Source organism: Notamacropus eugenii, chromosome 5 (assembly GCF_028372415.1).
Source record: "Notamacropus eugenii isolate mMacEug1 chromosome 5, mMacEug1.pri_v2, whole genome shotgun sequence".
In the NCBI taxonomy this organism is placed as follows: Eukaryota; Metazoa; Chordata; class Mammalia; order Diprotodontia; family Macropodidae; genus Notamacropus; species Notamacropus eugenii.
The window spans coordinates 34,548,729-34,566,180 of record NC_092876.1 but is presented as its reverse complement, the minus strand read 5'-3'; the positions used below and the strand labels follow the sequence as shown (position 1 = coordinate 34,566,180).

The window sequence follows — 17,452 nt, the reverse complement described above, 5'->3', positions numbered from 1 at the left end:
CATCCAGCATGGCATGCCCAGCATGCCCAGATCAGAGAAGGTGCTGCGCTCTATTAGCAAAAGAGAACTGAAGTAGCTCAGAAGAAACAGGAGATGCGCAAACTGAGAGAATCTGCCCCAAATGTTCTTGTGGACTATTTGTGCCTGACCTCTGGAAGAGTCTTCTAGGCTCTATCTGATCTGCCACAGTCAGTACCTTGACCCTAACGCAGTGAGCCACTTTGGTCCTCCTCTTCCAGCATGAAGGACAATAACCAAGCAACATGCGTGTGCGTGTGTGTGTGTCTGTGTGTGTGTGTGTGTGTGTGTGTGTGCGTGCGTGTGTGTGTGTGTGTGTGCGTGTCTGTGTGTGTGTGTGTGCGCGCGCGTGTGTGCACATGCGTGGATGTGCTTGTGCGCATGCGCTCTTCCCCCCCCCCCCCCCGCTCCTCCTGGCCAGGGCTGTTGGTCGCGCCTCAGTATCCCCAGCTGGGCGCGCAGTGCCTGGAGCAAAGTAAACACTTAGATGTCCGAGATGACTTGGCGGAACAGCCAGAGGGTCACGGACAGTGCCGGACACTGCAGCTGGCAGATTTGAGGGAGACATGAATTCCCCCTGGGCAGGAGCCATGACTTAGCCAAGCTCCGCGCCTGCGCCGTAGCCACCTCTCGCCCCGCCCCCTTCCCGGCTCCGCCCTCCTCCCAAGGAGCAGCGAGACGACTGTGTCCTTGGCGCCCGCGCAGCCTAGAGCGTCGAGGGAGGCCGGGAGGGAGGGAATGAGGGAGGGAATGAGGGAGGGAGGTGCCCGGCTTGTTCCCGGAAGCGGAAGTGGCTCCCGGCTCGGCCGGGAGGGCGGCCATCTTGGAAGCCGGAGCGGCGGCGGAGGCGTCGGCAGCGGCGGCGGCGACTGAGGGTGTGACGGGCCCGCTCCCGGACGGCGGCGGCGGCGGTGGCTCCCCGGCCCCGCCTCGGCTCCGCCTCAGCTCGGCTCCACCGCCCGGCCGCCCTCCTTCCCTCGCCTTCCCGGCGGGCGGAGCGAGCCCGGGCCTGGGCCCAGCGCGGCGGCGGCGGCGGCCCCGGGAGCGACCCCGGCGGCGGCGGCGGGAGAGGTGAGCGGGGCGGGGCCGGGCGGGGCGGGGTCGCGGTCACAATCGCCGGGGTCACGGCGGGGCTCCGGGCCCTCGCCCCCTCCCCCAGCCGTGCAGACGAGCCCCCCGAGGCCCTGAGACGTGACGCGAGTGTCGGGCCCGCGGTGGGCGCCCGGGGCTTCCCCACTCCCGCTCCAGCAGCGTCCCCACGGCCTGGCCCTGGGTAAGTCGGGTCCGGGGCCTCGGTTTCCCCGCCTGCCAAAGGAAGGCCATCCCCCCAGGCCGAAGGCCCCCGGTGCGTGCCCAACCTTTGACAGACCGGGCAACTGAAGCCGGAGAGGGGAAGCCTGGCCCGGCACAGAGTGGGCGCTTAGTAACGGCTCGGAGGCCAGCGACACTGGGGAAGTGCCTCCTGAGTGCCAGGCTCGGGGGGAGAGGGGAGGCGGGGATGTGTGTGTGTAGGGGGCGGGGGGTGGTGCGGACCGAGGCCTTTGATTGTAAACCTCCTAAAAACGAGGCTTATTCCAAAGCCCAGCCATTCCAGCCCTGGTGGAGCTAAGGACTAGCAGTCCTCCTAAAACCTCTGATACAGTGATTGATAATCTGATTGGTGATCTCCGGCTTCACCCCGCCCCACTCGCCTGTAAGGTCCCTGAGGGCAGGGGCTGTATCCGGCTTTCTTGGAATCCCTGGAGCCCCAGGAACACACTGGTGCCTAATAAATGCATGACATCTAGAGCAGGAAGAAGGCTCAGAGGTCATTTCAACCACCCCTCTCATTTTTCAGATCTGGAAGCTGAGGTAGCAATAACCAGGGGTGAGGTTTGGATCTGGTCTGTTCCCTTCTGAGCAGATGTTGTTTTATTTAACTCTGACTTCACCAAGGTCTTAGGAGGGAGGGGTAAGGCTCAGAGGTGGGATTTTTGCGGACCTAATTCTGGTTTTTTTCTGGTTAAGATATTGAGGGGAAGTAATTTGCCCACGGTGTCACACAGCTAGTAAAGTCTTCAGTTTATAGATGAGGAAGCTTAGACTCAAAGAGAAAGTAGTATTTGCCTAGGGTGACCCAGCCAGTAAATGTCAGAGGCTGGATTTGAACCCAAGGTCTCCTGACTACTGGACAGGCAGTTCTCAAACGTTTTGGTCTCAGGACCCTTTTTACAATGAAAAATTGAAGATGCCAGAGGATTTTTTTTTATGTGGGTTATATCCATATTTACTGTTAGAAATTAAAATAAATACATTTAAAAAATATTTATGAATTCACTTAAAAAATAAACATGTTCTATATTAAAAACAATATTTGTGAAAAACAGCAGTTTTCCAGGACAAAAAAATGTAGCAAGAGTGGCATCTTCACTGCTTTACATGTTTTTGCAACTTTCTTTAATGCCTGGTCTGAGAGAAAGAAATTGGATTCTCCTCTCTCTTTCTGCATTCAGTCTTTTGTATTGATTTGAAGTATATGAAGAAAATCTTGCTTTACATAGATATGTCGTTGATATTTTAATAGGCAAATAATGTTTTGATATTATTATGAAAATAGTTTTGGCATCTCTGCCCCCTGAAGAGCTATCAGGGACCTTCCCAAGGCCATGGACCCCACCTGATAACTGCTATCCTTGGCCAAGATTTTTCAGTCACCCAGCCTTTAGCTCAGAGGATCCTAGATTTAAGGCTAGGAGGAACTCAGGAAAGTGATGACCCTATCACTTTATGGATGAGGAAGCAGAGGCCCAGATGTACTGAGTGGCAGAGACAGATTAGAACTCAGATCCTCTGAATCCAGCTCTGTTGTTCTTTCCACTGGACCCCAAGGAGGTGGTTAATCTTCGTGTTGAATGAAATGCAATCTGTTGTTTCAGTCTTCTTCACAGAGGTGGAAACTGAGACCTAGAGAGGAAAGGCCTTGCCCAAGGCAGGAGCCTTTCCTAGTGATAAGGCGCAGAGCCCCAGTTCAGCAAATCCAGTAGTGTGGGGGCTGTGACCTGTCCCAGCAGCAACTGAGGATTCTTTATGTTCTTGGCTTCCCTTCCTTCCTCCTTGAGGACCCTGGAGGTTCAGCCTGCTCAGCTTCCTTGGCCCTTACCCGTTGCCTTGGAAGCAGAGTTCCAAAGTCCCTTGGACTTCTTTATTCTTTCAGAGCCTCAGAGAAGGGTGAATCAGGATGATTTCAGAGTCTAGTCAGGGGATTCTGCTATTGCTTCTTGTCAGTGCAACAGATGGGTGCCTGTTGTGTGCCAGGTTCTGGTGGGTGCTGAACCCTGCACTCAGACTTTGAATATAAGACCTGGCCCCTCCCTCAGAGAACTTTAATGGAACTCCTGCCCAGGTCATCATAGTAAGAACAGGCTGCTGTTGAGGGAGTGGCATGATTAGTGTGACGGGAATGAACCTTCACAATGTTGCTGACCAAGTAGCCTGTTTTCTGCGGTGAGATGGGGGGCCTTGGCCTTAGAGTTAGACTGGGCCTACTCAGCCATCCATTTGACTCTGATTTCATGGATAAGAAACAGTCGCTTAGTGAAGGGACTGCCCTGGAGCTGCCATTCACACTCAGAGCTCTTCGCACAAGCCTCCTGAGTGTCCTGGGGCTTTTGTTCATGTCTGGCCTCCATGAAGTCTCAAGTCCCCCCTAGCACTCAGGGAAGCCAGATGAATTTTAATGTTTGCATAAAGAAAGCAGAAGGGGAATCTGCTATAGAAATCATGATTATTAAAGTCTCCCCTTATGGCTTTGGTTTCCTGAGAACAGTCTGATAGTGACAAGAGCATAGGGTAGGGAGTCAGGAGGTCTGTGTTGTATGGTCCCATTTGTGCCGCCAACTGTCTGCAGGACTTTCTGGGCCTCTGCTATTTCATGAGTGAAACAAAGAGGTTGAACTGTGCTGATTTGTCCCTAAGGCTCTTTCTGGTGGGTAGGTCTTTGCCTCTATTTGTGTATACCTGGCATTTGCCTGTATTGATCCATATGTAGGCTGCATTCTGCCTTCCCACACCATCTGACTTGGAGAAACCATAGTCAGGTTTCTTTTTTAGTACATGGCTCTAGATTCCTTTCAGAGTTTCTGTTTTAGGGGCAAAGCTCATCTTCAGACTAGTTATTGTCAAGGCTTGATACAGTTCAGTAGTTGTGGTCTGTACTGTCTCTGCTCCCATGTGTTCTTTGTCTCTGCAGGTAATTCCTCAGTGTCCATATGCAGCCCCAGCCTCTTCTGAGTTACAGTCAGAGCAAACTCTCTCTTGGACATCTTGAACTAGTTCTTTGGGCATCCAAAATGGAACTTATCTTCTTCCTAAACTTTCTTGTTACTGGCAAGAGCAGCCCCTTCCCCCAGCCACCATGGCTTAGACCTCAGCGTCTTCCTTGACTCCTCCCCTTCATATAGGTGGTCCATTGCTCATTCTTGTCATTTCCACCTTCACATGTCATCTCTTTCTTCGTCAGGCCCTTTGTCCCTCTCCCTTGGGCTGTTGTAATTACTTCCACTTTCACCCCACTCAGACGCTGACCTCCAGGATCAAGCAGACCATGAGCACCTTTGTTTGGCGTGGAAGCCCTTCGTGACCCTTTCTCACAGACGCACATGAGTTCTTACCTTTCCAGTCTCCCCTCCAAGTTTTCCCTAAGTCAGCCACATTGGCCTGCTTGTGTTTCCTCCCCCAGCTATACTCCATCTCCCTTTGCTCCCTCTGCATCACTGTCCTCTGAATGTCTGAAATGCTTTGGCTTCCTTCAAGATTCAGTTCAGATTTCACCTTGTGTAGAAGCCCTTTCTCAGTCTCCCCCCATCTCCCCATATGCTTTCAGATTCTCTGCATCTCCTCTGGTTCTGTTTTACATGCACCTAGTTATTTACATGTTTCTTCTCTCATTAGAATGTACATGCTCCTCGGGAGCATGTACAGGGATTTTTTCAGGGAGTGGGGGAGGGAAGCGTGCCTTTCTTTGCATCCCTAGCACAGCACAGTGTGTCTCACACATAGTGAGGGCTTAATACATATACATATAGATTGGTCTTCGCATTATATTTAAGACTTGAGAAAAGTCTTCAGTACTAGATTTAATTATATGATACTTACTACTTTTTAATAAACATATTATATATGCATTATTGCTTTTAACATTTTGAGGAGCTCTCATCTCATTGGCTTGGGAGCAACCTCAGTTGATACCAAACACAAGCCCTTCCTTTTTTTGTATCTGAGCAGGATGTGTTTGTGAGCACTTTGGAGGCAGATGCACAGGTTAGATGTGTTTGGTATAATTTGGTAAGCTTAGTATTTGAGATTTGAGGACTAACACCCTAGGAGCTAGTCAGTTATATCATTTTTATTGAGTTTCTAGATGTTCAAATTATTTCTCTTTTGATATTCCACCTAACTTCCTTGGTGTATGTGCGCACATGTTTGCATACACATGCACTCAGTGATCCCTGCCCTGCAGGAGCCCTGTGTGTCTTATGACAGTATGGATCATGTGCACCATCTTTGCATGTATTAATTTTGCTTCCTGGTGCCCTTGGTTTTCCCTAGATGGCTCAGAGAGCTTGACACTTGGACAGAATGATTTGGATGGGATGGATGTCCTCTAACAAATAAAAGGAAAGCTTGGAATGTAGGAAGGAAAAGGAAGTTGGTAGGTGATGCCATTATATGCACACATGCATGCATGCATGCATATACACATATGCATATAAACCCATACACATGTTATGGTTTATATTTGCATTCTTTTTATGGACTGGCCAAATTTCAGATTGTTCAGACTGTCCCGCTGAAGGTCACAATGTGCCCTTGGTTGGTCTGTTCATAGAATAGCCAAATACATTGTGGTTTGACTTGGTTTGTGTTGATGTCAGTTCACTTTCAACCTCCTCTGAAAAAAATTGAGCAAGCAGTTCAAGCAACTGGAAACCACTTTTAAGTATTGATGTACCAGGACAGAATGACCTCTGTGTTACCCAGGTTCCCTGGATTATCCTTTGTTTATGTGACAAACTGTTGCTTTTGTTTCCAGGCTATAAGTCAGTGTTCTGGTAGAAGCAATTGGATTCTTTTTGGCAGGTCTCCCATCATTGTAGTCTTAGCAGTCTTCCTTTCTAGGCTTGAACAGGTGTTTGCTAGTGTCGGTATTGCATGAGCTCCCCAATGCATTCTGCTAGTACAGCTAGCCCCCTGTGTTGCCCAGGATTTGATCTGAAGTGCCCCCCATGATTGTGGCTGCAGAATGGTCTCATTGGAGGTGAGATGCTGGAATTAGAACTAGCAACATAGAATTCACCCAGTGCGTCCTTTCAGCTTGCTTTTGATTCCTTAGTGGAAATATGCTATTTTAAGAATCCAAACATTAAAGAAATGAAAGGCAACTTGGAGATGTTGTTGTCCGATGGCTTCATTTTAAAGATGAGAACAATGAGTCCTAGAGAGGAAAAGCAGCTCTCCAAGGTAAGAAAAGGAATCAGTGGCAGAGCCAGGGCTAAAACCTGTTAAGAATTCCTTTGAAAAAGCACATAAGAAATAAACTCAGCTCGTGAAGATACAGAGTTAAGAATCACTGCGTGTGGTGAGAAGACTGGTGCCTTATTAAACAAGTCGTTAGTACTTGAGGTACTGATGACTGGAAGGTAGAGCCTTCCAAGAAACTGATGGAGAAGAGAAGCAGAACCATAGCCCAGGTTGGAAGGTGATGAGTGTGTGTGGTAGAGGTAAGAACAAAGCCCCAGCAGAGTCCAAGGACAGAAAGGTCCCTTCTGAAATAGGGATGGCTTCTGTAAAGAGTGGCTTGTGGAGGATGGGTAGAATTTCCACACAGAAGACCTAGAAGATCTCTCCTGAGCAGAAGCGAAGAGATGGAAAAGGACCAGGGAGTGAGGAGTAGTCACATTTGGTTGAAGCCATGGGTTGTGTAATGGAGAGTGGTGGGGAAAAAAAGGGCTAAAAAGTCAAATTAGGTCCAGTTTAGAAGTTTTGAATGCCAGACTCCAGGAGTTTGGGTGTACATCAGGGAGCCATTGAATGTTTTTGATACATCAGGGAGCCATTGAATGTTTTTGAGCAGTAGAAGCTCTGGATCAGAGCTGTACGTTGAGAAGGTTCACATCATTGTAAGTTGAATTAGAAGGGAAAGGCTGAAAGTCTGGAGACTAGATAGGAAGTTACTGCAGTCTTTCAGGCCAAGGTAACAAAAGTCTGAACTAGGTCAGTTAGCAAGGGGAAGAAAAGCAGCCAGAGAGGTTTTGGAGGACAAAACATCCCTCCAGGATTTGATGAGTGCCTGGATTTAGGGGTCCTACAGGGAATCAGTGTTCCAGGGCTGGAATCTCCTAACTTCTAATCCATTTTCATTTTTACTAAGCCACATCACCTTTGGCTTCCACCCTTGAACTTGAAAGAGGGAGAGGGAATCCACAGGGATTGGGAGTACCTCCCCTTCTACAAAGCCCATTCTTAATCCCCCAATTACTTAGGCCTCCCTCCCAAATATTACTTTGTTTTTAGTTATTTGTATATGTGGTAAGTTTCTTGAGAGCAGGGACTGTTTTTGGTTTGGGGGTTTTGACTCCAGGAAATGAATGGGAGAATATGGGGCCATTAATAAAAATTGGAAGGTCAGGAAGAACCACAGGTTGGGTGGGAAGATGATTTCAGTTTTGGGCAAGGTTTTCCGGGGGGTGGTGTAGGGGGAGACTGAGTAGGTCAAAGTCTGTGAAAGTTTTAGGAAGGGTGTTGAGTGGGCATGTGAGCTGGGGAGCTCTGGGATATTTTTGGTTAAGTAACAACTGAATGGAATTGGTATTTTAGGAGGATTCACCAAGGAGGGTGTTGGATCCCCAGGAGAACCTGGAAGTGGGAGAGCAGTTGGGTCACTCTTGTTGTCAGAGGGTGAGGGTATGAAGAACTGGACAGTACAGATGTCAGAAGGAAAGGGAGGAGGCACTTTGGAGGAGAGAGGAATAGGAGTCTGTGGCTAAGAGCTCCAGAGGAAGCAGTGTATGGACCCTGGGAGGTGATGATACCACTGAGTGTGGGGAGGGAATTGGGAAGGGGCGCCCGGGTGAGTGAGCTTGGCAGAGTGACAGGCTTAGGGAGGGAGAGACTGGTATGGAGTGACTGCTGATAGTCTGAGCGTGTTTGTGTTTTTATAGATGAGCAGCACCAGTAATAAGAGAGCACCCACCACAGCGACCCAGAGACTGAAACAAGACTACCTTCGCATCAAAAAAGACCCAGTGCCTTACATTTGTGCTGAGCCCCTCCCCTCGAACATTCTGGAATGGTAAGGCTCCTGATTGCTCTGCTCTCATCAGAGCAGAAGTCTGGGCTTCCTTGTCTTGGATTGCTATAGCCTTCAGCTCTTTTTCTTTTAATATCTGAAGACCCCCTAGTCGATGAATTCTTCCAGGTATTGAACACTTTTGTAGAGTGAGTGTGTGTGGGGGGTGGGAGAGGTTAGGAAGTTTTCCTAAACTATGGTCTTACAGCTGAAGACCTAAGTATAAATCCTTATCTCAATATAGAAATAACAAATTTAGATTTGTTGATGCCTAGGCAGAAATGTCGATAAAAAAATATTCAGAACAATTATTAGAATTTTCTGCTTTGAAAGAAATGTCTTACTTTGTTACTGCTCTCTTGGGAAGTCCGTTTTTTGGGTCCCAATTTTCCAGCTAAGGGGACAGAAAAAAAGAGGAAAGAGTCATTCATAGGACATTGATCCTTAGATTCAGCCTCATTTTATAGATGAATACATGGGCGGCATAGAGAGCTTGCTCCTGGACTTGATCGCAATCAAACAGCTAATAGTGGCTGAGCTGGGACTGACTCCTTTTCTGTCATGCCCTCCTGCCTCTCAAGTGAGTCTGTGTTAGAGGAGCCCATGAGACCAACGTCTCTAGAGAAGCCATTTGTAGGCACTGACTTCTCAGTAGAGGCCTGAGCCCTCCTACATCAGAGCCACATGAATTTTTCTTTTACTTCCTATTTTGTGCATGTGATGCTACGTGGGTTGACTATATCCCCAAATTTTTGCTTCAGAGGGTCAGTTTGTTCCTCTTTTCATAACGTTTTTGCTCTAATTGCCCTCTTCCTGCTTTCCATACCAGCTTGATGGTTGTTTTTTCCTCCCCCAAGGTAGCCATGTTACTTTTGGATTAGTTGCAGAGGATCCAAGTCGTCCTTAAGTTCATCAGATTGGCTGAAACATAGTGAGATGATGATAGTGTTTTTCAGGTTTTTTGTTTACTGCAGAGATATATTAACCAGTTAGTTGTAGCCCAATGGGAAAAGCGTGTGGGTATACCTACGTTAGAGAAAAAAATGTAAACATTCTGGCCACGCTTCTGTTTCGTATTTTCAAACTGTATCATCTGAAAGTAACCAACATCTCCATGCACTGAGGAATTTGTAGACTGAAGTATTCATTGGAATTGGATTTATTAGACCAAAATGTATTAATTTGTTGTATATGGAATATGTATTTGTATAACATAATAATTTTATTTGACATAGAAGTGTCAGCCCTTTGGTGAAAACTTAGAGTGACTGGAGAATTGTCATAACTTTTTATACGCTAAAATGAACTATATTTGTAAATTGGTTGTTAAATTTAAAGTAAGTCACATAAAGAAACAGTTGTATTGCAGAGCAAGCTTTAATTTGACGATATGTTGTTTGGGACTGTGCCATTTAGAACCACTATAATGAAGAGCTTTACAGCAGGTAGACTGGGAGGGGAGGAGGTTTTAGCTTACTTTGTCTGGTACGTAGTAGGCACTTAATAGACACTTATCAAATTGAATTTGTTATTGAATTTATTTTTAAGTCTTTTGAGAAAATTTTGCCCCTATCACATGAGATCCAAGACATTTTTGGGGGGAAGCGGCAGCTTGACTTTCCTTAATCAGAAGGAGGCTCCATCAGTGCTCACTTTGCTCAAAGCATACCCACCTGTGGTATGGGGGCTATCCGGGCCTGGGGCCACTCTGATGTCTGTCCTTCATCTGTCCTAGGCACTATGTCGTCCGGGGACCTGAGATGACTCCTTATGAAGGTAAGTGAGTGAAGGCTGCGGGAGTTGTTGCTCGAGGGCCGTCTGTCTTCATGCTCCCAAGGACGCTACACTGCCAAATATCCTCTCTATGGCAAACCCATGCCCTCTGTTGGGTTGTAACTTAAGAAAACTTGGTACAGGTCTTCATTGACTAATATCTCCAAGTTCTAAAGATACTTAAAAGTTCTGGGTTGTTTTTTTTTTCCATTGGACATACTTTTATTCAGCTTTTTAAATACTTGGAGTTTAAGTAAAGGTATTAGGCTTGGAGGTCTGAGGTCTTAGAGGTCAGCTATTGGCTGACTTCCCACTGTGTGTAGGAGGGTGTTAGCAGCGTTCTCTCCTGGAACACTCAGGGATGGGGAGCTTACTGTCTTACAGTCGTTTGTTCTATTTACCCTTTGTTAGTTTTCCTTAGAGTGAGGTTGCTTAACCAGTCTGTGTGGCCTTGGACTGGACACTTTAGGGTACTAGAGGGGTGTGCACCCAGATGCTGCCCTCCAAGAGTTTGAATTCTTTTGGGGCATTAAGGGAAAGTCAGCAAAAGTTATCAGAAGAACCATCAAGAAACTCTTCCGGGGAGCATATACTTATTATGTTGTGTTTAGGTGAAAGCATTTCATTGGGGGCACAAGGAGAAAGTGAGGGTTAGGCTGACATGAAGCTTCATTCAGCAGTTGGATCTTGGAGAGGATGAGGTGGGATGGATTGGTGGGGAGTATGGAGGGCAGGAGACATGCTTGCTATGAGTGGGGAGGCAGAATGAGCAAAGGCCAAGCTTAGGGCATCTGCTAGTCAAGTGGGAAGGGTGGCCAGATGCAGAGTGGGGTGACTGTGGGCATTGTCGGGCGGTGGAGTGGTCTGGAAAGCATTGGGGTGCAGCCTGTGATTGGGGGGCTGTAATTCACCACCAGGGAACACATTGCCAAAATCCTGCCAAATGAGCTGACTGTAGTTGAATGACTTTTGTGGGTAGACATGATCAGGAGTAAAGTAATTATCTCCCCAGGTGTCTTCACCAGCCTGGTTTTGTGGAGGTAGTTATTCCATAACGCTTAAATAATTGCTAACGTTTATAGAGTGTTTTACAGTTATCTCATTTGATCTTCACAACAACTCCAGAAGGCAGGTACTCTTTATTTTCTCCATTTTACTGATGAGGAAGCTGAGGTGTACAGAGGCGAAATGACTTGCCCAAGGTCACATAGTAAGTGTCTTTAGGCCAGATTTGAGTTGTCGTCTCTCTGCCTCCAGGTCTGGTGCCACTCAGCTGCTCCAGTTCTCTGAATTTGTCTAGTTGTGAAATAGACATTTCTGCCAAGTTAGATTGAAGTGTCTGCATTTGGGAAGGCATGAAAATGATGGTTTTCACATTTTGTTTGCAATAGATCTTTGTAAATGAACCAAGGAAATTTCCCAGAGAAGTTATTTTTGGCTTTCTTCTGTTTTGATATAGGTGGCTATTATCATGGAAAACTAATTTTCCCCAGAGAATTTCCTTTTAAACCTCCTAGTATTTATATGATAACTCCCAATGGAAGATTTAAATGTAATACAAGGTAAGACTTTTCCCTTGTCCCATCTGTTGTTTCTGCAGTTTTGGGTAGCCATTCAGGGGGCATCATGTTTACGTTTCCTAAAGAGGTGCCTTTCCCTCCTTTTTTGGCAGGTTATGTCTTTCAATCACTGACTTCCACCCTGATACATGGAATCCAGCTTGGTCAGTTTCAACGATCTTGACGGGTCTGCTCAGCTTTATGGTGGAAAAGGGCCCCACATTGGGCAGCATAGAAACTTCAGACTATACAGTGAGTCTTTGAGAACATCTCACATGTGAGGTGTTCTGGATGGAAAATGGGGATTGTGAACCAGCAGTGTCTGCAGCGTGCTAGGCCTGAGGATATGACAGTCCCTTCACTCAGCAGAATTTAATCTGATGGTGACAGTGGCACCCAACCCCCTCCTCTCTCCAAAGGACTTCCATTCACAGCGTCATTGTCATCTAGCTTTCTAACCATGAACTTTGGAAAAGCTTCTTGAGGGACTTGCCACTTAAACTGGGCCCGAGCCATGGGGAAGGTGGTCTGGAGGCAGATATTTCTTTGGTATGGGCACAGGAATCCTTCTGAGGCATGAGGGTGCTGGGGGAGAGCAGAACTGAGGAAGAGCCGTTCACTGGAGTGTAGAATGTTAGGAAGGGAACACCTTGAAATGAAGCTGGGGTTGGAGCAAATTGAGAGGAGGTTCTGTGTTGCCAGAGCTGGTGCCCTGGCTCATCTCTAGGGAATTCCGTAGTCATTCTCTTAACTGTTTGTGGCATCCCAGCCCTTTAGGAGAAAAGAATGATGTTTGTCAAAGGCCCACTGAGCAGAGATTCTGGCTGACTGAAGCAGAAATAGACCCTCACCATGCTGATTTCTGTGCCCCTCAGAGGTCAGTGTGCCTAGAGGAAACCAAGAGGTCATCTTCACCCTTCCCCTGTCCCTGGGCAGGATGGATGATAACCCCTGGTAAAGACATCTCTTTGCATTGTCAAGGGAAGGCTTCATAGCTCGATTAGTGCCATGTTTCTGGGTCTGACCATCCCTCCCTAGCCACAAAGGCCTGTCTTGCTTTGGCTTAGCATATTTCTCCTTATTCTTTGCTCTTTGGGTGTGGTAGAAATTGGGTCACCCTCATCTTTTGTAGCTTTTGATGAGCTAGTGGATGGGAGGTGAGCACCCTGGAGGTCCTTGAGGACTTTTGGCTGGGCCCAACCTCAGGCTGGTCAGCCCTGTGTTAGGGAACAAGGGAAGGCAGGACTGTGGAGGGTATTTTGTCTGGATCTTTGCCATTGTGTGTTGCCAGGGCCTGCCTTCATTTCTGCCGTTGATGAACTGGGAATCTGTTGGGTCAAAATGAGAGCAGGCTAATGTCTGTACAGGAAATCATAGTGATGAGTATAAAGCACTGATAAAGAGGGTCAGTTATGGGCAGGCAAATGAGCCAAGCGTTAGTTAGTGCTGCCATCTCTGTGCTTCCTGCGGCATGGAGATGGTAACTCTGGGCCGAAAAATCGTCTCTTCTTGGAGCGTTATAAAGTTATCATGTGGGTGAAATTTTATTCTCAAGCTAATGTTTTTCTTTCTTGGCAGAAAAGACAACTTGCCGCACAGAGTTTGGCATTTAACTTAAAAGACAAAGTATTTTGTGAACTGTTTCCTGAAGTGGTAGAGGTGAGTGTTCCTTAAAAAGGAAAGAGAAGGTTCTTCTTACTTACTCCAAAATATGTGGGCAGCCCAGGAGGACATGGGTGTGTGCTGTGGTAGTCAGCAGCCCCTGGATGGGAGGGACAAGACCGTGTTGTGCTTGGGGGCCTGGAAGGCTGCGATCCTCTCTTAGAGCTGCTCCATTCTGTGGTCCCTTCACTAGTTCAGTTGGTTTTGTCTCCTTTGGTTCAGGGGCTGTACCTGTAGGGTGCAAACACACCTGCTGCTTCTCCTTGGCCCTGAAAGCTGAGGGGGATGGGCCCCAAAGGCAGTGATGATAGTGGCTTCTGAGAAGTAGAGAGAGATATCTTTGTGGTGGTTGGTTTTAAAATGCCCACAGTCAGGAAAGTCAGGAGAGATTTGCTAAGTGCCTCCTGGGTGCCAGGTGTTGTGTTAAGTGCTGGGGATGCAAATAATAAGACTAGAAGGACAGTGCCTGCCCTCACGGAGCTTATAGTCTAATAGAAGGAGTTGACCTTCAAAAGGAGCTGCAAAGGGGCGGGGAGGAGCCAGAGGTGCTAGGAGTGGGGCTGTGGGGCTGGGCAGGCAGAACACAAGGGAGGGGCTCTTCATGTGCCTTGGGGGTGACTCTTCCTAGCTTCTCTGCTCCTGATAGTTCTTTCTTTTTGTGGTTGGCTTTTCCTAGGAGATAAAACAAAAACAGAAAGCACAAGATGAACTCAGTAGCCGACCCCAGCCCCTCCCGTTGCCAGATGTGGTCCCCGATGGGGACACTCACCATGGTCAGAATGGGCTTCAGCTCCTAAACGGGCATGTGCCGATGGCTGGCCCCAACCACGCAGGCCTGCAGCAGGCCAACCGCAACCACGGACTCTTGGGAGGCGCTCTGGCCAACCTGTTTGTCATTGTCGGCTTTGCTGCCTTTGCCTACACAGTCAAGTATGTGCTGAGAAGCATAGCCCAGGAATGAGCCGCATGCCGGGATTCCAAGACCTTGGTCGGAGCGAAACGAGTGAGACTCTGGGCAGCGGAGCGTGACCCTAGGACAAGTGACAACCACACTGGGTCTGGTCCTGCTGGGCTCCTGGGGTTTAGTTTTGGAAGCCTTTACAAAACACAAACAAAGCCAGACCCCAGAGCGGGCACAGCTGGGATCCGAGAAATATGTGAGAGTCTTGAATTCCTGTCTTCTTAACCTCCCTGTGTGTCTGTGGCTGTAGAGCAACTCAGCGCTGTGGATGAGAAGCCGGCTCTTAACGCTGGCTTTCTTAGCACGGGGCCTCTATTCAGTTTGTTGGACCTGTTTGAAGTAAACACGTTTTTCATTTTACATAATTCGGTCGTTCAAAAAAACCTGAAACTCCATGCCTAGCCCTCGTAGTACGTACTGTTTTTAGTTTATGTGAAGGACTCTGATCTGGAATGAGACGAAAGTGGCCAGTATCAATCTTGGGAGGGTGGCCTGGGGGCTCACTGGACTGCCCTGCAGGAGCCTTGACCGCTCCCCATCTCATGGCTGATCTTCAGCCATGCTTTGTGTTGGCTAATTGGTTTTTTGGTTTTTGTTTTTGTTTTTTTTTTGTCAAAATGGATGTCTTAATAAGGCTTAGGAGGAACTCCTAGGAGTTCAGGTAGCCAGTCACCTGTTAGATGCTTCTGCTGGCCAGTGACAAACTTTTAGACTAATCCAGGGCCATCATCGATTTATCTCAGCATTTTTAGTGTGTTATGTTCACTTAGAATGACAAAGAAATGACTTTTAGGAAAGGGTTTTTTCCTTCTATACCACTCTCCCCCTCTCAAAAACGTGAAATTAAGATTCTGTTTTGCTTTCTGATCGCAAGATGTCATTGTTTACTTAAATAAATCTGCAGAGAAACTGACAGGCTGCTCAGAATGTGTTGCATTTATCACAGATTCCTCTGGAGGGCTTGTAGTGGAGAGAAGAGATAGATGGTGGTGGATGCTAGGGTGGGGAGGGGCAGAAATGAATTCTGGACCAACTCACCCACACAAGGGTTTTCTTCTGCCATGTCCATCACTGTTGAGTTGCTCTTTTCAGGCAGTTGGCAAAGCCCACTTGTAACCACATGACCCTCCCCCCCCCCACACACACAAGTATTTCTCCTTCATGCAGGTAGCTCTCAGGCATGAATTGGTCAGCCTTGAGCCTCTCACTTTGCCCCTGGTTCCTTAGTTCAGGATTGAGTGAGAGGGAAAAAATTGTCCCGCTTTGGTCCTCTATTGAGGACAAGAAATCCTGTTCTGTGTACGTGGCCTTTTCCCTGAGGGGACTCCAATAGAATTGGAGACCTTTCCTTTCTCAGTCTGCAGACTTGCTAGAATCGAGTATTTGACTTGGTCTGGAGGCAAGTTTTTTGCCTATTGCAGATGACTGTGACAGGTACGGCATGTCAGACTACCCCCCTGGAAGACAAGTCCAGAAGGAGTTGGCATGGCCTGCAGACAAAAATCAGCTCCACAATAGGGTGTCTAGGAACTCTCCGTTCTGTGTGCCCAGTGAGCATCCCTCAGAATGAACTTTCCTCGGCCTGTTGTGATACACATTCAAGCTGTGTGCTCTCTCTGGGGGTATTGGGAAGTAGGCATCATGTTCTTTCAAAGAGCCATAGAGCTTAGCTAATTAGCTGTTCTGGGACCAGTTTTCCCTGCTGTAGGTGACCAACCAGGTTAATAGGTCAGTACTATAGTGAAGAAATTGTGATGCCCACCTTCTGGGGATCTCTCATATCAGCAACAGCCAGGAACACAACCCATGATTTATGAGCCTTTGACTTTATCAGGATTGTTTTTGTTTGTGTGTGCTTGATTTGCCTTCTTGCAAAGAGTGTCTGTCTGTCTGTAGAGCTAGTTGTCTAGGTCTTGGGGGAAGAAGGGGAGGCGAGGAGTGCTGCGTTTGAGATTCTGAAGATGGTCAGACTGTACGGAGCAAGCCCATTTTAAATGCCCATCCTGGAGTGAGCCTATAGCTGAACTCCCAGACCCTTCCACCTTTGTTTGCAGACATGCCGATGGAATGTCCCTATAGGAAGGCATGTCATGTCCACAGTAAACAGAGAGGTGACATGTTGATGGCCGCAAACCTTTTGGGAGAGAGAGGAGTGGAAAACAGCACTATGTAATGACTGGTCCTAGAATTGAGCCCCTCGCACCCGAAGGCACAGCTGTGCAGTATGCCTCAGTTGGAAATGCTGAAACACCTTCCCCTGCTGCCCTTTTAAAAAACCCTTGTGCTGTGGCTTCCTTGCTGTCTGCCACCCCCCCTCCAGTGGTGCCTTCCCTCTCAGCTGCCCTTTGTTACCTAGGAGATGAAGGAGAAAGGGAATTTCTCAAGCCTGGCCCCTCTGATAGTCAGGCAGGTCTCTAGGTTCCATCCAGCAGACAAGTAGCCTTTTGAGTCCAGCCTGTGGCATCTCAACCTTTTTGGGTTATTTTTAACCAGTCTGGGAGAAATTGCTTCTCTAGGCTGAAATGTGACCCACGATGCTAAGGCCATAAATGATCCAAATGCTAAGACAACAAAGTGAACTTCCTTTTTTTTGCTGATGGAGCTGATGGGGGTCTGACCTTTGTTCTCTCTTGATTTCCTTGGAACCCAAGAAGGGTTTGGGTCAGATACCCTAACCAGTTGTGGGAATGATCAGAAATGTATCGTTCCCCCCACCCCCTTTTAAATCCCCTGACTGTGCTCAGCCTTAGTTTAGTTTTAAAATCACATGTTTTGGGGCTGTGGTGTACAGTATGATTTTTTTCTCAATCTCTTCATGAAAATAGTGTATCTTATTGTGGGGAATAGCTGAGACTATGTTATACAGATTAGAAGTGACTGCATTGTAAAGTCTGTTTAAATAAAAGAAGGAAAATCTCTTATAGAAAATCAGATTGTGCGGAGCTACATGCCTATGTGTACATATGTCTGCATACATGCTTCTGGCATGGTGGTGCTTCTCCCCTCTCCCCTTGAATTTAACATGTGGATAAGATCTTACTGACTTTCAGTCTGTGGATGTGCAGTATTCAGAAGCCTCAGTCCAAAAGAGCCTCACCTTGTTTCCTTTGGGGTTCTTGACAAAGATCTTGTCTCTGGCCATCACTTGGTTAG

The 17,452-nt window shown here is 47.5% G+C and overlaps 1 protein-coding gene across 3 annotated transcripts; it reads left to right on the top strand.

Annotated features, from left to right (window-relative positions):
• Positions 1–945: 945 nt before the first annotated feature.
• On the top strand, positions 946–15,212 carry UBE2J2 (ubiquitin conjugating enzyme E2 J2). 3 transcript variants are annotated; one of them, XM_072608458.1, is made up of 7 exons: positions 946–1,089; positions 8,217–8,347; positions 10,080–10,120; positions 11,577–11,679; positions 11,790–11,928; positions 13,255–13,335; positions 14,015–15,212. In XM_072608458.1, the coding sequence occupies exons 2-7, from the start codon at positions 8,217–8,219 to the stop codon at positions 14,297–14,299; spliced, it is 780 nt and encodes a 259-aa protein (XP_072464559.1). In that variant the 5' UTR covers positions 946–1,089; the 3' UTR covers positions 14,300–15,212. The 3 variants fall into 3 exon arrangements, with proteins under 3 accessions (XP_072464559.1, XP_072464560.1, XP_072464558.1); XM_072608459.1 differs by lacking the exon at positions 946–1,089 and adding an exon at positions 1,141–1,291; XM_072608457.1 differs by lacking the exon at positions 946–1,089 and adding an exon at positions 5,886–6,313.
• Positions 15,213–17,452: the final 2,240 nt, after the last annotated feature.